At 44.0% G+C, this 24,977-nt stretch overlaps 1 protein-coding gene across 1 annotated transcript in view; it reads right to left on the bottom strand.

Moving 5' to 3' along the window:
* Positions 1-24,977, bottom strand: part of KTN1 (kinectin 1) — an 80,559-nt gene that overhangs the window by 9,917 nt on the left and 45,665 nt on the right. Inside the window, exons 14-40 of the mRNA XM_074148569.1 lie at positions 24,363-24,453; positions 23,970-24,038; positions 23,201-23,238; positions 22,995-23,085; positions 20,584-20,652; positions 19,199-19,233; positions 18,977-19,067; positions 18,014-18,082; positions 17,092-17,129; positions 16,098-16,188; positions 15,866-15,934; positions 14,224-14,261; positions 13,454-13,544; positions 13,271-13,348; positions 12,324-12,361; positions 11,197-11,287; positions 11,024-11,092; positions 10,557-10,594; positions 9,190-9,280; positions 7,104-7,190; positions 5,105-5,194; positions 4,059-4,139; positions 3,492-3,581; positions 3,309-3,401; positions 1,885-1,956; positions 1,354-1,437; positions 1,058-1,141 (exon numbers count right to left, since the gene is read on the bottom strand). Of these exons, the coding sequence (XP_074004670.1) occupies positions 1,058-1,141; positions 1,354-1,437; positions 1,885-1,956; positions 3,309-3,401; positions 3,492-3,581; positions 4,059-4,139; positions 5,105-5,194; positions 7,104-7,190; positions 9,190-9,280; positions 10,557-10,594; positions 11,024-11,092; positions 11,197-11,287; positions 12,324-12,361; positions 13,271-13,348; positions 13,454-13,544; positions 14,224-14,261; positions 15,866-15,934; positions 16,098-16,188; positions 17,092-17,129; positions 18,014-18,082; positions 18,977-19,067; positions 19,199-19,233; positions 20,584-20,652; positions 22,995-23,085; positions 23,201-23,238; positions 23,970-24,038; positions 24,363-24,453 (1,966 nt within the window). The remainder of the gene's footprint in view (positions 1-1,057; positions 1,142-1,353; positions 1,438-1,884; positions 1,957-3,308; positions 3,402-3,491; positions 3,582-4,058; positions 4,140-5,104; positions 5,195-7,103; positions 7,191-9,189; positions 9,281-10,556; positions 10,595-11,023; positions 11,093-11,196; positions 11,288-12,323; positions 12,362-13,270; positions 13,349-13,453; positions 13,545-14,223; positions 14,262-15,865; positions 15,935-16,097; positions 16,189-17,091; positions 17,130-18,013; positions 18,083-18,976; positions 19,068-19,198; positions 19,234-20,583; positions 20,653-22,994; positions 23,086-23,200; positions 23,239-23,969; positions 24,039-24,362; positions 24,454-24,977) is intronic.

Below are 24,977 nucleotides of genomic sequence, written 5' to 3' on the forward strand. Positions count from 1 at the left end.
CGCATTCAATCCCCATTCCCCTTGCTCTCAAAACGAGAGGCTTTGGATGCTGAGGCAGGATGCTAATCAATGCTGTACGAGGCTTGCCAAGCATACTATTAACTTAAGCAGATTGTTATTGTGGTGGGTTTGTGGTTGTTTTTTTTTTTTTTAAATCAACTATTTTAACCCAGTTACATTAGTGGCAGTACCCTGGTGGGATCAACAGTTCAGCCTGCAGTGACAGGTTGTCCCATCAACCGCTCTAAAGCCCAACAAAGACACGGTGAGAGAGACGACCTTCCCCGATCCGGGCTCAAAAGCGAGAAAGCACCGTTGGAAAACAAGCGGAGGAAGGATCTGGCTGCTCCTGCAGCCTTAAAACACACATCACTGAGACAAGTGAGAAGCGAGAGGGGCTCAAACTGGAAAACCATGCATCTTTGGGTCTACACGTCAGGCCTGGGTTAATCCAACTCCTTGAGAAAAGCTGGTAGAGGAGCATTATTGGTATTTCTAGCCAAACACGGAGCACGCACTGAGCCAGCAGAGCTGTTCAGCCCCATCAGGATGCCAGCTGCTGAGCGGCTGGATACTCTGAATTCATCTAACATTGGTTTGGGCCAATTTCTGTACATACAGAATGGATGAAAAAGGCTCCGCACAGTCAGAGCACGGGTACCACAGTTGCATCCTCAAAAGCTTTGGGGAAAAAAACCAACCAGAGAATAAATTCCTCAAGTTAAACCAATGAGAGCGCAACTTCCGTTGCTCCAAAGAGATTATATTTGCTGTTGCGTATGTCTAACTCCGTAAGACATTGATTCTCAAGAAGTTTCAGGAATGAAAGTCTTATAGACTTTGGGGGAAAAAAAAAAAAAAGTCTTAAGAACGAGACATGCTATTGTTAGGAGCAGAGAAAGAGACAAATTGTAAAAGTCAGACTACATAAATGATTGCAATGGACAAAAATATCAAGCCGAAGAGGTTAGCAGAACAGACAGGATTTGAAATAAGTCTCCGCTTCATAAGTATGCTGGGAACCTAGTTCGTGCCCAGCGGAGAACAAGCTTCTTACCAAATTTAACTCTTCATTCTGTCTTACTGCTTCAGAATATGAATCATCAAGTTTTTTCTGCAATTCAGTCAACAGATCTTTGAGCTGAAATGAAGTTTAGAGTTTTAGGATTTGTCTCCTTAGGATGCCCACTTTTCTTCTGCTCAGTTATTAGTGTGCCGCTCTACCCTAAGGTCACAAGCATACAAACTCCTCAGCCGCAGGGGCTAAGCGTTAGACTAGTTTGCCAGCCAAATGGTAACCAAACAAAAGAAAAAAAAAAAAGAAAAAAGCCCAGTTCGGTCAATTATGTTTACCTCTCTGACTTCTGAAACATAAGTGGATCGTTCTATTTCTGCCTTTTCTAGTTCACTTTCCAAATGTTCTCTCTCTTTTTTAAGCTAGAAACAGAAAAACAGAGTTAAAATAGATGTTTTCAGTGTTTTCTTGCAGTATCATTTTCTTGATTTATTATTAGCTCTAAATTTCTGTCAAATACTCCACCACATTTAGAGAGCATTTCAAATCCAGTGATTGCACAGCCCAGCTTTAAACTGTTACACTTCAAAAAGATAAAGAATCAAGCCCAAGACTGTCAACAAGCTGTAAACTGCTCAGTCTCGCAAGGGAAGTGCCCCAGTGGGTGAGGACTGGTAAAAACCAGGACAATTTCCAGTTCCCAGTTTCTCTGCTTCATAAAAACACTGGCCAAAAGATTTCAGTTTAAACTGCAGCACAGGCTGCGCTGCTTGGAGAAGTCCTAGGAAGTTTAGTTTTACAGCATAAGCCTAAATCATGTTTTAAGTAACAGAAAGCTTTAAAGAGGAAAAAAAGCCACGTGCACGTACAGTTTCAACTTCTTTGATTTCTTCCTTTAACCTCTCTACCTCGTGCTCCAAAGAAACGACTGAAGAACGCATCTGCAGGTTCCAAGAAAGAGAAAGATATCATTTAGTTGGGTTGGTCTGACACAAACTCACCATATACCCGCAAGGTTGCTCCTACGATTTAAAAATGTTAAGGATGAAACCACAGAGACTGAATAAAATAAAGATGCTCATGCAAATAATTCAATATACCGAGTCTCCATTAGAACACCTTTCCTACCTTCTCCCAATGCAAGAAGTTTTTTTGATATATTTAGAGCCCAGATGCATGAAATATTTGGAATATAAGGACTCAGCCAGTTGTCCATGAGCCATGGTAAGAAAAATATCTTTCCTAGACAGGGAAGACTGTCTCCATCCATGTACTATATGTAGCCAAACCCAGCATATTTAGCCTTATTAGAGGCTGCCTAAGTGCAGCAGATGGTAGCACATCTACAGTTCAAGATCTGACAGCCTTTTATAAGCCCCTCAAACAAGATGTTTATAAATCATCTGTTTGCTCCAGGCTCATACTCCGGCAATCAAATTTACTACTAAGCAGAAGTATTTTAGAAAAAAATTTCTTTCGAAAGAGCAGTTTGACCTACTTTAATTCTAGATTAGGAAAGAAACATAAAAGGCTTTTTTCTTACCACTTCTGCTAGCAACAGAGCCTTCCCAAAAAGGAAAGCTTTGCAGGCAATTTCAAATATAATTAGTTGATGGTAATGGGTTAAGCACTATTTTAACAGCTTCCAAAAAATTGTTATGATCATATGATACTTAAATTTTAGCACAAAGAGTCTGTATCTGTTCGCAAGTGGGCTTTTAAAAAACCAGGTGTTTAACAGAAACACAGCCTGAGTTGCCAGGATCATAAAAATACATATTCCTGGGCACATTAATGGGACATATGTACATGCCTGAATCTTTGGCTTCCTGTCCTGTCGGCATTAGAATTACTACACGCTCCTTGGCTGCCTCCTGCATCACCTGCAAAGGACTGGGACACTGCCTTGTCATAATAATCAAAGACCTTATCTCTGCGCTGCTCATTTGTTCTCACTGCTCTAAAGACGGCAACAGGAATAGCCACAGAAGACTAAAGAGACCAACAATTCCTCCCCTTTTTAGGTTTTTAAATGGGAATACGTTCCTCAAAAGAATAAAAGTCACTCTTAGCATAAAACAAGAGTATCAGAGCACCAAAAATCCTATTGTTATAAGGAGGGATTATTCCTTTTATACTGGTTGCAGACTTTACCTATTTCATCCGCTGGTCACGCACACATCAAACCAGGCAGCCAGGGCTGCTCTGCACCCGCTCAAACACCCTCTGCCACTTCAAGCAGAACCTGCCTGGCTGCCCCCCCAAAAAAAAAAAAGCGGATCTTCAGAAATACCTGTTTAAGTTCTTTCTGTGATTCTTCAACTTTTATCTTCCATTTGCTTTCTTCCTCTTCCACGCTCCTCTGTAGCCTTTGTAAAATCCCCTCCTAAGAAGAGAGCGGGGTTTGAAAGCTCAGAGCAGAAGAAAGGCAGCTTGGAACATCAGAGGACACGGCCAACCGGGGCGTCCTGCTTACCGTCTCCGCCAGAACCGATTTGTATTTCTCACACTCCAGCTGCAGCAGTATGTGCATCTCCTCAGCCTCCTTTAACTTCTGCTCCATGGCCTGGAAGAGGAGAAAAGGGACCAGAAGAGTCACGTCTCAGCTGATGGATCCGAGTTCTATTATTTATTTCAACAAAGCAGCTGGGATCATTCACGTTGACATCTGTCTTTCCAACAAAGACAACAGCAAGTGCAACATTCACCTACAACACTCAATACTCAATCACAAACTTTTTGTGAGTTACCGCAGTAATTCTGAAAAAAAACCCACAATTACTTGGGTAATTTGGGTAACTTGGGTAAAAAAAAAAAAGGGGACAAGGATTTTAAGTTTCATGAATGTTTTCACAACTCCACACAGTGCTTTTCCAAAACACAAAGACATTTCTGAGTTTCACGACAAAAATACCTATAAAACAATTTTCTTGCCGCCTGTTTGTCAATTTGACCTTCCCAATCCAGAGCACAATTTGCAAGATTTATACCGGAAAAATACACTATGCCACACACAAGGAAACTGTCCAGCATTTGTGCCTACCTTAACGTCTTCAGATCCCAAAGCCTCTCTCAAGTATTCTTTAGCCATCTTTTCAAACCCACAGATCCATTCGCTATGACTCTGTTGGGAAATGCACTGGGTTAAAGCCGAGAATAACCTCAATATATCGAATCTTCAGGACATTTGCTTCCCAACTGAGGGCTTACGGAGGTCACAGGGGCTTGGAAGTGCCAAAATACAACTGGGTGACAGAGGTCTCCCTGCAAGTGTTGGGGCTCTACAGAAAGTATTTGAAGACTTAAGGGAATCTTTTCCAAAATCAGTTTAACTGAGCCGTTAAAGCAGATGCCAAGTAATTCTAGGGACCTCGCTAGGAAGACTGAAACCTTCCAGAAACAGTCTTTTTAAAGACTATTTCTAGGTCATCAGGAGACTAACTTTAGCACATTTGAGAATACTTCTCAGTATGAATATTCAAAACCTCTAGATGTTACGAATCAAACGCAGGCCCCGTTTTTCCAGCCTCACTTCCCATCATTCGCATAATCTAAACCACTAGAACCCAGCGTGCTTCCCTCGCAAACAACCGAAAGCCACCAAGAATACAGAATTGGAAATCGGTGGTTTTCAAAAAGAAACTTTGGGAACAAAACAACCCCTCCTGAATGGTGTTAACCGGCACCGAGGCAGCGCCCATATCTGCCCCGCAGGCAGGGAGGATGGATCTCCATCGTGCCAGACAGCAAGCGAACACGCAGCAGACCTTATCCACCTCCAAACGCTTACTATCTCGGTTAGACACAAGATAACACCGGCAGATTAAACAGATATTGGGATGGTAAATAAAAAAACCCAAGATAATAGCTTTTTGTTGTTGTTCTAACACTCTTCTTGAAGGAACTGCCTGCAGTTTTGCCTCTTTGCTGCTGGCAAGTACAGGTATCACCAGCAGAAGACACTTATGTCCCACTGCAAAAACCCTGGGGCAGAGGGGACTGTGGGGAAATAACTCCCAACTGCCCAGTGCAGCAGGACCAGAGCTCCCCGTCCCCTGGCCACAGAGCGGGAAGAGCCCCTTCTCTTACCACGTTAGAAGGAAGAGAGACTTTAGGAAACAGCTTCTGGAGCAGCTGGCGCGTCTCCACCTCGGCCGCTTCCAAATGCTGCTGCTTCTCCTAAACCAAGAGAAGGGCTCGTGTGAAATTGGGCAACACGCTCCACAGACCTGGCAATAGCTTCTTCTACACCTAAAGTAACTTACTTAAAAAAAAAAAATTACTTTCTGGGTTAAGTGAGAAAGGCTCTATAGTCTCTAAAATTGCCAGTAAATTGCTTCAAAAAATTGACATTGAATTGCTTCAGAATTTGGCCTTCATGTTTGTTCATGCTTTTAAGGTTTTATTTTCATTAAGTTCTCCTCCAATCTAGCCTGTTTGTACAGAAATTGCACCATCATTCACTTTTTCACAACACAACACCCACTACACTGTGCTGAGAAACTGCATCTACGGATCATACTCTGCCCTCAAGGTGAGCGATCTCAAACCCAAGAAATTTGGTCAATCAACAGTTTCTTAAAAATCCATACTTATTTTAAGCAATTTTAGGTGGGGAAAAAAAAATCACCATAAATTAACGTCGCCACATCAAAACCAGATCATTAAAGTCAAAAGGAAACTTTTGTGTTGATGCACATTTGAACCAGGCCAAGAAAGCAAGACTGTATCATCTAAACATTACTTTGAAGAACTCAAGAGAGAGACCCCTTTACATCCTCCTTCCCCAAGCTCGGATGCAACGGGAAATAATTATTAGAGCTGTGTGACGATCTCCAGGTTTTCTTTGTCATTGCTCTGCAAAGATAAACGCACCGAGCCAAGGGTACCACAGATCCATCGTTACGTTTATTTAGCATTAAAATCAGCCCAGTCACAGGACATTTGCTTGCTGTGCTGGTGGCAGATTGGTTTAATTTAGCCATACGACGCCCAGGCTCCTGTATAAATTTAAATGCAGAAAGCCTGAAACCCTGCACAGAAGGCAGCTTTCAGCAAAACAAAAAAAAAAAAAAAAAAATCTTTTACTATTATTAATATTTGTTTTTTTGTTTTTTTTTTATTTTCTTTGACATCAGTGTTACTGCGCCTTTGCTGCTCTGAGTTCCTCTGCTGCAAGAGATGGGCGGCGTTAGTAGGTTGAGATTCAGAGACAGAAAGGGAGAAGAGACATTAGGTTGGGAAGCTGTGCTAGAGGGGTGTTAGTCTGCAGCCATTTAGGAACCACCGAGAAGTGGCAAATGATGACTCGGATGAAGTCGTCCGACTGCAAGAGAAAGCAGGCAAGCGTTAGCACACGGCAAAAGCAGGACCACAGCTTCTCGGGGCCCAGCAGAGAGCGAAGACACCTCCAAAACACAGACACACAATCCCAAACCAGAGCTCCTCTGCTTCTAGCTACCCGACTGGGGTTTTTTTAAATCATTTTGATGCCTTTTTTATTTTATTTTTTTTTCAATTCTGCATAGTGACAATTAACACCAAAGCAGGTTCAGAGCAAACGCAAGCTCCTTTCAGAGCAATTCAACCCCCGTATCGTTTTGAGCATCGGCTCTGACGGGACCTGTCGAGCTTCATATGCTTCCAACGGAGGGAATTCACAGCTGCGGTGACACCGTTTTCCTGAGGAGTTCCCAGGTTTTTAAATAATAATCTAGTTCTAGCTCTTCACGGGTCCGATAAATTTATTCAAGCCCAGTAGATGAAAGCAGATGGCTCACCAGCACGGTTTTCATTCTAGAGCTCCCCACAAAGAAAAAAAAAAAATTCACGACAGCTCTAACAATTATGCAAACAAATCAAAAAAAAAAAAAATCAGCATGCCCACAAATTCAAAAAGAAAAAAAAAGAAACCTAAAGACAACAGGAAGAAGCAGAGGTGAGAGTATATGAATGATCACTCAGAACAGACTATATTTAAATTGCAGTAAAAGTTAAATGCCTCCGTTTCATTTAAAAAAAAAAAAAAAACCCAGCTGCAGATCTGCTTCTAGCTTAATGCATCGTTTCTAGCAGTTAACATTACAACCTTGGCAGTCTTGTTCACTTTGTCCTGCAGCAATTTTTCAGTTGATGCCAATGCTTCCATTGCTTTCCAGTTTTTCTCCCGAAGGTCCTAATCATTTTTAGAAAGAATGATTTCAGTTCAGCCAATATTCAAACTGTTTCCGCTTTTACTTCAGAGCTATATTTCGCATTACATTCCACCATTTGCATTTAAATGCTGGTTACTGCAAGATGATTTTGTAAGATGACATACACTAGCAAAAACAAGCGTGATGTTCAAAGTGTTTGAATGAAAAAAGGGGGGGGGAAATATAAAAATATGCCAATTTCTGCCCAACCTGCCCCCATATCCAAAATTGATCCGAGTTTTTTTTTTACTGCCGAGCGTAGCGCTCCAGCGACCCCACACTTTGACTGCACTTGTAAGAAGAAAAGAGGGAAGTTTTCAAAAAGTAGTGAGGAACACAGACACCAAACCACAGATTGCACAACAGAGTGTTAGGCATGTCGCGTTGCAGACCCCAGCATGGACCCCGGTATACACATGGAGGTGCACACATTTATGCCCCTGATCTCACAACCAGATCTAGCGGCGTAAATCCTTAATGCCTCAAAGCCCAAACCTACTACGCCAGCGCTGATTTTTCCAAAACACGAAGCTCAGGGCTTTGGTTGGCAGCATTGACCCCGCGCAGCTATCTCCACTGCCGACCAAAGGAAACTGGTTTGCTCACCAGTGTCATCCTGGGAGATTTTGGGGGTTTCACCAGTGGGGAGCACAGCCCGGCCCCGCAGGGAAAGGCCACCATGCTGCGCTCCTGCATCTTTCTTGGCGAGGTCATCAAACGTGTACTCCACGAGACGTCAAAGGCAAGCTCAGGTAGGAGGCCGAGAGCTCTTATAAGAAGAGACTCACAGCTCTTATCTAGGCAGGATGATGGGCCTTGTGGGGAGGAGATTACCATCCTTGGGATTTAATTTTTTTTCCATTCCTCGGAGCAATCTGCTTTAGCAAAGGATTATTTTTGAAAAGCTCTACGTTTTTAATTCACCAAAGTGGCATCCCAACCCTAGCGTGTACCTACACCAGTTTGACTTTCCCACTTCCAGTTGCCTGCTTGTCCTAAGGGCCGTTTCTCAGGACATAAAAACAAGAGTGGATAAAACTGCGGTGGGGAAAACTGGGAGCTATAGGCATGGTCTGCCTTTAGCAGTAGCCAGATTTCTGCCTGCACCACAAAGGGTACTCAGACCTTGGAATTCCCCAGGAAACAGGCACACAGATGTTCTACCCTTCCAGCTCATCTGTCTTCTGAAAATACCCAGCCACTTTCCCTCTATACTTTATTTCAGCTCTGAAGCAACACTACTTTTAAGCAATAATGCTTATCGAATTGGATTTGTATGCTATCAAAGAGAGACAGGTGAGCCCTGTATTTTAACAACTTTTTTCCACATAACTGAAAAGATGCCATTCTCTTGCCCTGCACAGGTAGTGTATTACAAGGAGGTAACTTCACAGCTCTGTGATGGGAGATACAACCTTTACTTCTACCCACAAATCTTTACTTCCACCCACAAACAACCCATGTGGCACCATCAGCAACTGCTGTAAAGGAAAGCCCATTGTCCTTCACCTCCTTCAGAAGACCAGGATTAGTCACTTGAAGGAATGGGAAGAACCAGACCTGAGACCCCTGAAGGTAATGCCTCCTCCCATGTCCCTACACAAGGACCGCAACTCAGTCAGAGCACAGCCCCCTTCATCCTCCCACCCTCTTCCCCCAAACCCCCTCTCTTCTTGCCTCGGCAGAAGATGTGTTTCTGAGCAGGGCTATCAAAGCTTGATGTGGCCCCCAGCAAGTCTCCTCCCTCTCATCAAATCTTATCAAAAAGCTGACAAAAATTAGAGCAGTAAAATAAGATAAGCTTAGTCCTCCCAAGAAAAGAGGAGAGGAGTGTCCAGGGGACACAATGTGGCAGACAACCCTCAGAAACATTTTCTAAGCAGAATGCCCTACGCGTTGAGGAGGGCTGTGCCCACAGGTTTGGCTGTTCTTTGGGGTTGGGTTTTTTTTTTGGGGGGTGTGGGGGAAGAATTTCCTTACATTGTTCTTTTTCCTCTGTTGCTCAAAAGCATTTCTCTGAGAGGCGAGCTCGTTTTGGAGAGTGGCGATTTCCTTCTCTTTCCCTGCAACCCTGAATTAGCAAAAAAGAACCATGAACAAGTCAGAAGACGTTTTAAGAAATTTCAAGCGAAGCACTGACACCCATATATACACTGTATACATACATACACTAACTTTCCTTCCTTTCCAGTAACACGCTCTCTTTGAAAAAGCTGCTCTCAACTGACTTGGCAGTAAAACTTGCTTCCTACTGCTCTGGGAACCGCAGGCTGCCAGAGCAAAGCCCATTGTAAAGCTGTTGTTTTGCCTACAACAGGCATCTGCACACATTTATCAAGGCCAGGGAAAGGCGACGCATTAGAGGAGGATAAATCAAGCCAGCCCACGCCAGTACAACACCACAAAACGGGGCACTGCCTGCTGGATAAGAGCATTCTCTTTCAAGCACCCAGTCCGCAATTTATAAGTCATTTAACTTAAAAGAAAAACAATTCAGCCAGCCAAAAATGCATGACAGTGGCAATTTGCGTAGCGCAGTATAAGCCGGCACGGCACGAGCTTCCACATAGCTCTTTAGTGCGCTTCAGCTCTACATTATAACACATTTTTACCCCTGAGATTTTTCCCTGGGAAGAGATTTCCACCAGATGATTTTGTAATACGAACAACCCTCTACTAAGTTGAAGTTCCAGGAAAAAAAGCCTGTCACTTTTGCTCGAAACACCACAATGTAACTCTTCAGACATAGAGCTGAGCTGGCACGCGTTTAAAATTCAATCAATCATGGCTTGCTTACATTGCGGGCACAATATATTGCAAGCATTGTCTGCAGAAGACCGCAGCTGAGGATATTATCATAGAATGGTTAGAGTTGGAAGGGACCTTAAAGATCATCGAGTTCCAACCCCCCTGCCATAGGCAGGGACACCTCCCACCAGACCAGGTTGCTCCAAGCCCCATCCAGCCTGGCCTTAAGCACTGCCAGGGATGGGGCATCCACAACTTCCCTGGGCAACCTGTTCCAGTGCTTCACCACCCTCACAGGAAAGAATTTCCTCCTAATATCTAATCTAAATCTCCCCTCTTCCAATTTAAAACCATTACCCCTTGTCCTGTCACTACATCTCCTGACAAAGAGTCCCTCTCCGGCTCTCCTGTAGGCTCCCCTCAGTACTGCGAGTAGAATCTCTATGTTTGAGTTTTATTAGATATTAAAGATATTTTTTACTGGCCACTTCTCACTCGCTGATATTGTACGTTTGGCATTTATTTCGTCTTTTAAATTTCCCGAGCAGCGAGTGAAATGAAGCGCTTATGTATTGCATTCAACTTGTGGCAGTACTCACACTTGCAGAAGCTCCTCGCTTTGGACAGCCAGAGATGCCTACAAACAGACCAGAAACTCGTTAGGAGCAGCTCAGCAGCAAGGAGTGATGCAGAAGTTGCGATGTGCCTTATTAAGCAGGAATTGCTGCAACACTTAAGCAGCTCTCTCAGCCTTCGAGGGAGTCACATCCAGCCTCCTTTGGCCAGAAGAACACTGGCTGCGAGACAGCGTGTAAAGACAGGGGTGGAAAAAGCTAGACAAGAACACAGGAGGCATAAGAAAGAGCACAAGGCTGCAAATTTACACAATAAAAGGGAAGCAGGAACAGACAGGCAAGAGCCAGAAAAGTTAGTTTAAGGCAACCCAACCCTGAAGCTGTCCCTGGATTTGCATGGTCAGTGCAAGGACTGGTTTTCCACGCCATCCATACAAGCTACCACCACCCCCTTTGACTTCACTCAGTAACACTGCAATCAGAAGCTGTACCTGTTTGCAATTCTCCTGCTTTAATTCTTGAATTTGAGCTTTAAAAGATTCGTTTTCCTTTTGCACATCCTGTTGAAAGAAAGAGAGGCAATGTATACACACGTATACATACAGATGTACACTCACAATACATACCCTCCGTACACCACAAGGCATTTCTATCGAAACTTTACCTGCAATTGTTTGACTTGGCTTGCAATTTCTCTCTCTTTTTCTTCCACTACAGCTTTCAATTTCTTCATTTGTTCTTCTTCCTCTTCCAACCTGCAGAGATGGTTCAGAAAGAAAGAAAAAAAGGGTTAAAGTAAGAATTTACGCTAAAAAGGGGCTGACACTCTAGCTGGGACAGTTTTCAGCAGCAGCAAATACATTTCGTATGCTATATATAATAATAAGCCAAAAGGAGAGCACACACTCAAGGACAGTGTGCTGCACTATGGCTCTAAAATCAAGAAAACTACCAGAAATACATGCCAGCTGCAAGAACATGCATTGCAAACCCTTACCTGCTAAAAACCGGCCTGAAGGAAGCCAGTCATTTCACATGTCTATCAACAAACACCAGTCACAGCTGATCCCAACAGCTTTCAGAGCCAAAGTGGGAGATAATCCATGGATCACCTGAGCAAATCCTGGAAGCCACCTGGCTCTGAAGGCACCAGGGACACTGCCCTAAAGGTGAAGCTGCCTCAGGTACCATGTACCAGCTGTACAGGAGCTCTGCTGGGAGGGCAGCACGTTACAAGAGCTGCATTGAAGACAGAGCCCTTTTTGGCACACTCTCGTCCAACCTTCCTCTGACTTCGAGCAGCCAGACAAAGCAGAGTCAAAACAGAGGGAAGTTTGGCAGCTTTTCTCCATAAAACAGGAGCTGGAGAATTGGCTATTCCGTCTCAGACTGAAAATGGCAAACTGTATCTGTTCATTGCTTTTAGCAACTCAGCCACAGGCACTTAAATCCACACTCCTTTTAAACACGCTAAAACAGAAGGAGAAATTATCGCTGGAGACAAGAAGTAGCAGCGATTTCACCAGTTAGTAGAGCCCTGGGTGATCATTCCCTTCTGCAAAGCGTATGAGCATTACTACTTGGGCACTCCAGGCAGGGACGCCAGACGCTCGCTGTTATACCCGGCAGCAGACACGCTGGCTGTTGCACGTCCATCGGCACTAACAGCTTATTTTAGCAGAGGCCATAAAATTCTTGAAACCAACTCATACATTCCAATTTAAGATAAACGCCAGCACTGAATGCGTATCCTCAGCGGGCGCCCGAGAAGCTGCTGCTAAGCATACTCACAGGCTCTCCAGGTTCTGGACTTGGGATGCAGCAGGTACCTGAAAAACAAAAACAATTCCCAACCTCATTTTTATGGCACAATAAAGCTTTCAAATTAACAGCAGCTCTTCGCATGAGCAGGGCCACCACACAGCTCGCAAGATACTTGCCAAAGAAATACCAGGGATTTTGCATCAGACCTTGCTCCAAGAATATCTAAACACATAACGGGTTTTAGAAGCACAGCTTACACCAAGCATCCCAAACTTCACACCAGCCAATTTCTCTCCATTCCACCTTCCCCCTGGGGTAAAGGCCTGTCTAGACATCCACCCAAAATGAGAGTGCAACTCAAGTTTCTCCCCTTTATCATTGACACAAGTCCAAGCCAAGCTAGAACACCACCTGACTGGAAAAATTCTTCCATTAAGTAACACCTGGCTTCAAGGATGTCCAGTTCCCTGTTCCCAAGTCCAGTGCAGGAAACCAAAAGCCAAAATAGTCCAGGCAATTGCAACTTCTGCACCAGGTAAAGGCAGGAGGGAATCACAGCAAAGCCTGACCACATCAAGGGGGGCTGCTACGTTCAGTTACAGGAAGAGTTCCTCCATGAACACAGCCCTACAGAGACACTACTTCAGTCTGGCAAGGAGGTACCTATGACACAGCTACAGTTCTGTCTCTGAGCTTCAGAGTTTTCAGACCACCAAAGCTACTCGTTATGCATAGTATCCAGGTTAAAGGAAAGCTCTCAGAACTTGTTATCCACTTAAAGCCCGTTTTGGATGAACACAGTTGGACTAGCGAGCTCTCTGCACCGTAGACTACCAGCTTAGTCAAGCAGGATTTAAAATAGCTCTGTAGGTCGAAGCCAATGCAAACCCTTTGTGAGAAGCAGAAGACAAAAACCAACACATTCCAGTTCAATTAGCAGCACTCCCAAACCACATGCACTCTGCAGGCTGTACCTGTTGGAGCTGTTGCAGGTTCTGCTGTTCTAACTCCTGAACTTTACTGGTTAATTGTGCAATTGTATCCTTCTGACCCTTTGGACAAAAAAGAGCAAGTTTAGAAGCGTAAATGTAAATTTCTGAATTTCCAGAAATACTGCAACAGAACTTATTTCCCTTTAGAATACCAAGGGAGCTTACCTGCAGCCATTCCCCTTTCTTAACAATCTCTTTCTCCTTCTCTTCCAATAAGGCCTCCATGGTTTTCACCTGCTTTTCCTTCCCCTTCAACCTGTATCATTAAACACACAGACACGCAACATAAACCCTTGCTCTTTCATCCATCTGGAAAAAAAAAACAGACATCCTGTGCTTTGCAGCACATAACAAAAGCAGCATATGTGATCAAAGGCATAAACACAATTCACCCGCTAAAAATCAACGTGTGAACACTTCCACTTCAGTCTGGGTTAGCAGGAGATGCCCTTGATCAACAGTACTGCTCATTAAGTGAAAGCAGACAAATTCTGCACCGACATATATTGCAGGGATTTCACACACATGCGCTCTCCTCATCTAAAAATACTCCCTTCTCCCTCCCCAGGTGGGGACTGACGACCATGGTGGCTCAATTCCACCTTACCCACCCAGCTACAGCACAGATATTACACCAAAGCAGGTTTGCCGTAGTGCCTTGCCTACCTCCTTCCATCCTGATTTGAATGTGATCTCTTTAATTAGGATTTAATTGGGGGTCGTGAAGCCACGCAGCACTTCGCCTTGTTTGCTGTCTCAGACAGGACCAGGCATTTCTAATAAGGCCACACGTCTACTAAGACCAGTGTTAACAGCCTGGATCACTTCACGTGAAGCGCAGACATCAAGGCAAGAACATTTTAACTTAAAATAGACGGAAGCAGGGAAGCGAGGGGTGCGCAGGGCAGATGAGACACGTTAACAACCGTACTTACAGGGTCTGAAGTTCTTTGACTTGGGATGTAATCGACACCTAGAGAAAATAGTCAGTACTTGAGTTCAACGCACATGGAAAAGACACATAAATGCTATAAACTGCTCTAGGGAGAAACAGGGGAAAAAGCCATTAGACATTATTAAAATAGGCACAATCTGTCACAGTTATGTAAGCATAAACATGCTTTTTTTTTTTTCTTGGTGGGAAAATACATTATGAGAAGCCAAGTGTCTCCACTGTTTACTTTCTCCACATTTAAAATGTGACTTTCAGAGCAGAAAAGAAAACAGTGCAAATGGGAACACAAGCAGGTCCACTGGAGCACCATGAGAGACACAGGAAGAAGCAGACACCGATGATGACAACCATCTCCCCAGCAAATGCAGCTCAAATCAAAGAGATCATCCCTGGTCATCTAGACATTTGCACAAGCAAGTGCTTTTTAGATGTTCTCTGCAATGTCAGCACTCCCTTAAATTCCCATTTTAAGGCTGAACAGGGATTGAAGAAACAGGGAATATTCCCTTTGAATTTTGTATGAAAGCCTGGCAGTGGGTATATGTATAGATACTGGCTGTCCAAACAGTTTGCTTAGCCCTCTACCACAACACGGCGGGAGTTTCCACATTCCCAAAAACCTCTATTTTGCTTGCAGGATACCAAAAGCTGCATATACACCACCTCTGGAGCAAGCATCCCTCACAGGCAGCTTTCCAGAGACAGCGACTCTAAACTGCATTTTGTTCTGGGCTGTGTGTCAGCTCCAGGGAAGGAAACACACACACAAATAATTCCTCCAGTTCCTGGGAATTTGCTTTGGAGGAAAAGCCCAAGACGGAAATGCATTCTATGAAGTTTTGCCTAAAAAGGACAAAACTTTAACACTAAGGAAAGAAGAAAAAGGGGGTGACGTGTTGGAATGTAGCTAGAAAGCCTGAAAAAAAAGTACAGACCAAAGAAAAACACCCCACACAAACAAGCAAGCAAACTTCCTGACAGCACGATGGATTAAGCCACTGGCAGAAGGGGCTCCCTAAGGAAACGTGGGCTCCCCTTGTTTCGGATGCTAGACAGCACACATGCCAAAAAAGCCAATACTCCTCCATTTTTGCACTCCTGACAGCTAGAGTGAAACTCAACCTGCCAAAAGACAGGCTTTCTTTGGATCCTGGAACGAAAACAGTCTTAGTTTTATCCGGAAACCAAATCCTATTTGGGCCAGTAGCATTATTCTAGCAACACAGAAAGGGCAACAAAAGGAGAAGCACCTTCAGCACTTGAGAATTCCGAGGTGCCAGCCTCAAAGGATGTCCCAGGGTTTCGTGTTTACTACAGGGACAGTACGTACCATGCCCAGCCAGAGCTAATGCTACAATGCTTTAAATTATAGCAATTCTTGCCAGATTACATACTGAAACCCGAAAAAGCTCAGGCATTCAGAGAAATGTGGTTTCTGAAGGACAGCAGTAGTTATACTACGTATTTACAGCTATCCAAGAATAGTGTAGCTCTACCATTAAAAAAAAATTTCCCTTACCCAATGACATTCACCAGTGAAAGAAAACACACTAGAACAGAAATGAGTGAGCAGCGCATCCAAGGCAAGGCTGTTTCACACTTCTGGGACTAAGGTATTTTACCTGTTTTTCCATCTCAAGCTGGGAATTTCCTACTTCTTCTTTCAGAGCCTCTATTTCCTGTGTCAAAGCCTTTTCAATGACAAAACAGACAGGATTGGACAATGGAAACACAAAAACGCCACAAAAAATGGATGCTACAAATTCATCCCTCTAGAACGCCATGCAGTAACGAGTAAATGGCAGTCAGTGGCATCGACACAGAGAGGAAGGCAGGTATTGCAGAGACAGATACCTGGACAGTCTTCTCCTTGCTCGCTACTTTAAGGATTTCAGCTTGTAGGAGTTCTTCTACTGATTTTATTTTTCCATCCTTCTCATGGATCCTTAAAAAGAAGAGAGGAACAACATTAGCTGGCTGGACAAAGGCGCTACTTGAGCAAACACCCGAGCTTTGGTTCTGTATCACATCACACCGCCCCCCTCTGGAACCCACAATGGCATTCCATTTGAGGAAGAAGTTCTTTACTCTGAGGGTGGCAGAGCACTGGAACAGGCTGCCCAGAGAGGTGGTGGAGTCTCCATCTCTGGAGACATTCAAAACCTGCCTGGACACGTTCCTGTGCAACCTGCTCTGGCAGGGGTCTGATGATTTAGTCTGGCAGGGGACTAGATGATCTCCAGAGGTCCCTTCCAACCCCATATCATTCTGTGATTCCATTTGGGATTGCAGATGCTATCTCTCACCACAATCCCAAATCCAGATACAACAAACAGAAGAAACAAATACGAAGAATAAGACTGGGAATAGCACAGAACAAGCTGGCTGTACACAATCAGTAGTTCACATGCTAAATAGATAATATTACTGCCTAAAAATGAAAGTTAAGGTATCAATAGTCCCTGGAATGACACACACACAACTTCAGCCTTCACTGGACGTTCCAGCAAAGTATTTATCAACTTCAAATACACACACACAGAGCAAACAAGCTCACTCCTTTCAGAGTGCCTACTGAAGAAAAACAATTATCTGACAATCCAGTGCAATTCCTCGTCTAGTCAAAAGTAGGCTTATGAATTTAATTGCTTAGCAGAGAAGCAACTGGATTTTCAGAAGGTATTGATCTGACGTGATGCGTTTCCAAAGTGATAACGCTTCCTGCCACACACACACACACTTCACCCAGTTAAAAGCAAATCATTTCAAGGAAGCAAAAACACTTGTAGTCACGGAATAAAGACAGTCGGAAATAACAAACAGAAACAAAAACTGTGCAATAACTTACACTTTCTGGAGTTCTTCCACCAGTGATTGGAAGGAAACCTGTTCAAACACAGAGCTATAACTTAGAAAAACAGAAGAGAGCAAAACAAGCTGCAAGTGTTGAGGGGTAAGGAATAGGGAGCTCCAGCTCCCTAGCACTGGGTAAACTACGTAGCAGCCTAATGATTTTATCTATTAGCCCTTGGTCTCCAGTTCCTGGCAAACCGATAATACCAAATCTGCTACAAGTTCCATGAAAACAAAAGCAAACCCATGCCATCTTTACCAGGAGAGGCCGAGGTTCAGGACCAGCGCCTGACCAGCCAACCTTTTTATACTGGCACTACTATACACTTTGCCACAGCCACTGTGCTCCTCTCCCATAAATGATTTTCAAGAAAATAAGTGCTCTCCTGAGCTGTCCACGCAGAGCTGGGTGTGAAGGAAAGGCAATTCCCAATCGGCACTGAGCGCACATCAAAAATGATAATACTGCGTGACAGTGTCACTGAACACAGACACAAACAGAGGGGGGTTAAGTCACACCTGCATAAGTGTAGATTAATATTAGCAAGCTCAAATACACATAACGAAGCTGATGCAGTACGAGCTGCCTACAGCCCTGCTTGCTGCACTCAGCTTCTGGGGGAAAAAAAAAAAAAGATAAAAAGCAACCTACAGCCATTTCAGTACGTGGCAAACTCAAACCAACCCAGAACCGCCGCTGAATTGGAATCTTTACATCTGCCACATTTCTGACACTTACGCAAAGGAGGGATTTCACAGAAGCATCAGCTTCCAGACCAACGCTGGAAGAAAACAGGATGCTTTGCCAACGGGCTTCAAAAGACATCTTCACCTTTTTCCCTTGACTTTCGCAACCACAGCAAGATTCTTTTAGATTTAGTTCAGGTGTAATAAAAGTTTTAGATGAAAAGTACTACCTGCTCCGATTGCTGAATTTGCAGACTTTGAAGTTCTTTTCTCAAGGATGAATTTTCCGTTCGCAGCGCCTTTGAAAGCAGACACACAGATAATGAAAGACTCATTTGCTGGGGAAAAAGTGTTCAGCTTGATGGAAAAGTCATTTCTTTTAGAACAAGCGAAAGACTTTGAAAGCCTGAAAGAGACCCCCCCCTCCACAGCAGCTGGAGCCAAAGTATTCAACAGACTAATTATTTATTACAGACGATTCAGAGTGGACTTCAATCTATAGCAAGCTGGAGCCCAGGGAAACATCTTTGGCTGTTTAGCAGCCTGTCAGTTTGCTGGTGTGCAAGCACTCCCCAGTACAGGGCTCCCAGTGATGCACCTGGAATTTAGGGACATCGTGGAAGTGAGCAGTGTGTTGGCTGTGCCCAGGTAGACAGGACACAGCTTTCCAGCAAAATCCAGTCGAAAACAGACAGGGATTTTTGTACTGGCTTTCCAGATTTCTCATCATTAGCTCCCTTACAAACAGAACGGGAAGGAAACACCTTTAGCATCGCCTCAGAAGTATGACTAGTTTATAATCCATTTAACCCTTCAGATTACCAGCTCAGCAAGAAGATACAAGAGCCCCATACTGCCAAGTTTTTACAAAACACCCTTTCCTAAATACAGATTTGTTGCACATTAGACTAAACACACAGCTCTGGAGATGTATTCCCTTTATTCCAAAAGGCACCAGGCAAAGATCCTAGCAAAACCCACTCTAGACTAAGCAGAGAAAAGCACTTACCGTACACCATCAATGCTCGTGCTTAGTCTGTCTTACCAAGAATGTTTTAACCTTGTCTCCACGAGATGCTTTTCCTATTTGAAGGGAATGATCTCAGACCGCACTATGAGCACTCAAACATGCACTTTGCTCAAGAGCACTTAATCTCTACTTCACCATAAAAAGAGAATATGACTGATTTTACCTTCAGCTCCTCCTCTTTATTGGCCACCTGTATGAGTCCTGCCTCAAGCAGCTCTTCAACTGTCTTGATTTTATCATCCCTCTCTCTCATGCTGAGAAATCAAAAGTGAGTATTAGGAAAAAGAGAGTTAACTTTTGAAAACAGTTTATCAACAATAACCCTGCTGCCAGAAAAACTGGATCTTTATTTTAGTCTCCGATTCAAAAGAACAAAGTTTCTTACCTTCTCTCCATCTGCTCTAACAAGTCTTTATTCGCCTAGGAAAAAAAAAACAGAATAGGGTGATCATCGATTGCATCAATAATGGTTTGGCATTTTAAAAACAGAAATAACTGCAAAGCATTAACTTAAAAGAGAACCTTGGTTACCACACTAATCCAGAAGGGAAAATAAAATAGGGGCAGAATGTCCTCATAGTGTGTGTGTGTGTAATATTGATGCTGGAAAGACGTCAGTCTTTCAGGGGAGGTACAGATCCAGCCCAAAAGCCTTGATGATTTTCCACTGATGGACTACAGGAGTTCTGGTGACAATATGCTGTGGGACACAGGGTCCCAGTGAACCTAGGGAGCATCAAGCACAGTGAGCACTATGTGGCATCTAATCCCTAGCAGCTAGCTCAGTCCCTGAAAAAGTCTCTTTTGAGCGCTTATCAAAACCACAAGCTCCACCTGAGGCTCACTCAGCAGAACATTTATGATTTCTCAACAACATCACATTGTGGGAGACCACCTGAAAAACATAAGCCAGCTACCAAGAAAAAAAAAAAAAAAATCAGCCCCACTATTTCACACAAGGCAGCAAATCAGCCAGACCCAGGGGAATAAGGCTGCAAATCTGGTTCTCTGCCAGAAGAAAGGGAGCTGCTCCAGACAGGGAGCTGCTGGCTAACAGACACGGGTGCAGAAAAGGAAATAAGTTTCCTGTCCTGCAAGTCTTTTTCCAGTGTTTCAGGAAGTTTTCCTCATTCCACAAGGGTACAAAGTCAGGGGTGTTCACAAGAGCTCTCCCAGGCAACACTAGCAAAGGAGATGAGGCTGTGCAACGCAAGAGCTTTGAACCTCCAGCATCCTGGGCAAGTACTGGTCAGACTGGCTGCAGTAGGTGTACCACAGGCAAAAACACAGAAGAGGAGGGACAAAAAACATCACCACGTCAGTGGTTTTCCCATTCCACGGGTCTGTTCTTTGGTTACTACTGGTTGGAGAATTCATTCCAGGATGGAAGAGAACAAGTAGGGTAAAGATCTTACCGTGGTCTCCCCAGAGCCCAGTAAGAGCCCTCTCTCCCCTGGAAAGGCTGGTTGCTCATGGGATATTTTATTCCCCAAAATTGCCATTAAAATCCCAGGAGGGGTTGCAGAAATAAGTTTTCGCTTGTGTTAAGCTAGCATTCTTCAGGGGAGAAAAAAAAAGTAATCAACATTTTGTTTGGACACTCTTGACTAGGTCTAGAAGACAGCCTTGAACCCTCCAGGGAAGGGTAAGTTCCTAAAAAGCAAGAGGCTTTGACACCAAGCAGCTCAGCCTAGGGCCAGCTTAAAAAAAATACTGAAGTTGAAAAGAACAGAAGATATTTGATACAGCCTCAGTGAACACTTGCTATACCTGCTCTGACAGGAGAGTCTGCAGCTTCTGAACTTCAGCTTGAAGACTTGCGTTTTGATCCTTGAGAACCTGGAAGGAAATTTAAACATTATACCAGTTCAGAACTGCAAACCCTAACTAAGGCATTTTCATTGTGGCAGCGAGTAATTAAATAGCACAGAAGTCGTTACAGAGAGTTCTTTGGAAGCTACGAGACTACAAAGAATGCTTTCCCCTTCTTCCTTGCTTTTCTGTATTAATACTTTTGTCCTTGTGTTCCCATGAGAAATTCAGCTGTTACCATCTTTATTCCCTGGCAGAGGATCAGACAGTACCAAGTGTGAGAGGCAAGAGAAACTGCCTTTTTCCTCCTAAAACAGTATCAGCATCATGTCAAGATAGCTGCCTCTTACAAAACGCTCATCTGGCAAAGCAAATGGTCTAGGATCACCCCTCCAGCTCTCTTCAGAACTTCTGCCTTAACGCTGAGGATGCACAGCGAGGAACCAGGAGAGAGATTTCCACAGCTCCCACACTTCGGTCCAACTGCAGGTTGGAAAGAGGCAGATGGGGAAGACAAAAAGCCGTACCGCAGACCTTGCCTTCCCTCCCACAGTCCCACAGCAGCCCTTAAGAGACTGCCTGCCTGTCTGGATTCCTCATATATATTTTAAAATCCTCCTCTATTACTGCTTTTTGTTTTACAAAGTCTTCTTTAAAGACTTGCTAGGTGGCTTACAAAGGTAAAGAGCAGGATGCGTGATTGATGCTTCAGAGCCAGAGCCATACAGGGACAACACAAGCAGGAAAGGCCAGTAATGGCAAGAATTAAGAGAATTACTCCGTTTTGAACCTGCCTGTTCTCTTTCATGTGCATGGGGAAAAAAAGGAGCACTTCCTCAGGTGGAAATGTTTAGGATAGAGCTGGTCTGGTTTACATTTGGAATCAAACACAGGAGGAAAAAGAGACTAGAAGAGCACACAGTATTCATGCTGGGGGCATGCTATGGATTTCCACAGCATCGTGATGATGACAATCTGTGTTCAGTTCCTCGGTTCACCTCCCAAGAACTGCTAGGATTGCCTCCAGATGATTTTTGCCACTGAATTGATTTCAACACATCACCATCCACAACACCTCCAAGGCCTTTTTCCTGGGTAACAGTTGCTACAGAAACCATCACTCTACAGGAAGTTCAGATTATTCCACCTCATACTCATTTTCACCACTTCATCTGCCTTTTTAAAGTGTTTCACCACCCAGAAAGCTCTGAGAGTGTCACTAACTTGAGAGGTGCCGACTTATTCAAGCCTGCCACCTCTTCCCACACCGTTTATGCACCCATTACCCAGCACATGCCCCGCTGAAGCTTTATTACAAAAATCCGCTGAAGCTGTACTCTGTTTCCTATTCTATTGATTGAGCAAACTTCTTCCCTCTTGTTCTCTGACAGCTCAGAGAAACTACAGAGCCTTGCAAGGGACTCTCAAAGTCTCTTTGAAAGTGCCACTTTAATATCCGATCCAAGTTTACTACCTGCTTGCTAACGCCTTCAAAGAGCTCCAGGAGACTCAGGAGACATGGCTTCCCCTACAGAAGCACGCTGCCTCCCCCACTAACCCACCCGCTCTGCTCCTCGCTAGCAAACCTACCAACTTGACACGATGAGATTCAGAGCGAGTGACCTTTCACCACAAGTATCAGAGGAGCAGCAGTACCCAACAGGGGCTTCAAAGGAGTTTAAAAAGATGGAGGCATCACCTTTCCGGGGAAGCAGGTCTATTTCTAACAGCTAAAGTTCAGGGGGGAAAAAAAAGCCCAAGGTGGCAGAGGGCAAGGAGGAGATAAGCTGCTCTCTGCATACGGCACCTAGAAACAAGTAGCAGCTTCGCTGTGCAAGCCCCAGATGTCAGAACTAAAAGCTCCAGCAATTTAGCTGCAGCCTTATGAGAAATAATTTGGAAGACGGTAGGAGAAAAATAAGCGTTTTTACACCTACCTTGACAGAAAAAAAAAAAACCAACCCAAAAACCCCCAAGAAAACCCGGACTAGACAGCACGATAACCCAAGCAACAAAGACTCACACCAATGCTTCATAAGTCATACTAGAAGGCAGAATGCAGGAAAATCACAATAGCTTTTACTGAACCACCTCCTCTTCCAGATTTGAAAGACCTCCCTCTTCACAACTGCAGACACCGCACGTAACTTGTGTTACTCCATCTCCTTCTCCGCTGCACGGTCTTTTGCTACTACTGAGACATCCCACACCCCTCTCGCCTTGTGAACAGAATACTGTAATTCTCCTCAACACCTGAAAATCAGTTCCATTTTACAAATCAACATTCCACTGTATGAACTGCTCCACAACCTCTGAAGTCTGGAAAACTTCCTGTAAATAGGCACAGGAACAGCTATTCTGTGTCTTACCTTGAATTCTTCCTTTGTGTTTGAAATCTGAGCAAGTTCTTCTCGAAGCTGATCTTCAAGAGCCCTTATTTTGTCATCTTTGATGTGAATGCTGAGATACAGAAGAAGAGTTAAATGTTTCCTCATCCCAGTCTTACAAAAGGCATCAATTCAAAAGAACATAAAAGACTGACAAACGTTGTTTATCACATCCCAGAGCTATTTACCTTTTCTGCATCCTTTCCAGCTCATGTGCAGCAGCAGCCTAGATATAAAGAGGATTAACACAGACTTAGGATACATCACATGATTCAATCAACCTTTCATTCCACAATATTAAAAAGCTAAAACAAGTCACTTGGCCTCTCAGCACGTGACTCACCAGCAGGAGTGAAAGGGGTAAGCTTGCCTTTAAAACACCAACATATACCAGGGCAAGCACGCAATTAGGCAAAGGGAAGAAGCTCTCAAAGAGATTCATTTGCCAACCAGGCTTATCTCTAGTTAAAACAATTCATTTCCACCTCTGTAATGAACAGACCACATTGCAGGAACAGAAGGGCAGCGCTTTGTTTGGTTCTCAAGAGATGATTATGGTGAGGCAGAGGTTTTTGTGTGCTTTCAGGTTTTTTTAGAGGGATTCCCATGACCCTTGCACGTACATGCCATGACTGTACATTCAGGCACAGCTGAGTTCACTCCTGTGAAGTGTCCTGCACTCGGCATCCTGCAAATCTAAACCTAGCACACAAATTGCTTCAGTGACTTGGATATCCAAGTAAGAAACAGATTTCCCTGGTGGAGAAGGGAGGGTAAGAAGCCTACTACCAGCTTTAAGAACTCCAGGGAATCACGTATTAGCCCGATTCTGTAATCTCACACCTTTAACATGCTTAAGCACAGCTCACTTCAACCAACGGATCTGCATTTGCATTTATGATAAAATAGGTAGAGGGAAGAGTGTAAAATTAAATATTTAATGGACAATTATTTTACCTGTTCATTTGTCAGAGCCTGTAACTTCTGTACTTCTGATTTCAGGGATAGGTTCAGATTCTGTAAGACCTGAAGGAAGGAGAAAAAGAAATACATTTGCACTCTGCATAGAGACAAGGTACATTTCAGGCAAGTTCACTCTTCAGTGTGAAAGTCAAAGTATTTCAGGTCACTTTTGAAGGAGCCTAGAGGTTACAGCAAGGAAAAACCTCAAGCTTTCTTATCCACAGTTCCCAGCATCAAGCATTGGCCTTGCCTGGAAGAGCAAAATCAGCAGACTCGTAGCCAAAGGAGCTGGTTCTAGATCCAGCAGCCTTGAGGGCTTCATTTTGTACATGCAGCCAATGAGCCTCTCCCTCTATCAGCTGGCATTCACACAGGCTTTTATTATACCTTGAGCTCTTCCTCCTTGCTGGTTAAATTGGCACGTTCATTGCCTAATGAGTCCTCCATCTGCTTTATCTGTTTGTCCTTTTCTGCAATCCTGCACAAATGAGAAATGATGAGGTATCAGTACTAAAAAGTCTGGGATGCAAGTGGTACAAAAGCATCAGGCTGAACACAAGATACACGCTGGCCCTTAACTCCAGCTCCTGCTCTAAATCCTGCTGACAACACACTTTGGGTCCAAAAGCTTTTCCATACGTTTTTAAATGCTGTTTGCTTGCCAAAAAATTTATGGGGACATTCTCTAGCTCTGAAACACAACCACTACCCCCATCTCCCAAAGGGAGAAATCTCCTGGCACAGCCACACAAACCAAATGCTAATAGTTCTCGTGGTCGTGCACATTCCTGCACGCTGCCCTGGACCCTGCACACAGGCAGCAGTGAACAAGAGAGGAGACATCGCCTTCTGTGTAGCCACGTACAAGGAACTCCAAACCTGAGGCCAGACACGGAAGGGAAATCCTCAGGAAGCAGTTTCCCAGCCGTTAAGTCAGTCTCGTGAGAAGTTAAAAGCGCAGAGAGCAACATTTCTTTCACCAGTCCCTCCCATACACACCGC

This window comes from Numenius arquata, chromosome 6 (genome assembly GCF_964106895.1).
Source record: "Numenius arquata chromosome 6, bNumArq3.hap1.1, whole genome shotgun sequence".
Taxonomy (NCBI): Eukaryota; Metazoa; Chordata; class Aves; order Charadriiformes; family Scolopacidae; genus Numenius; species Numenius arquata.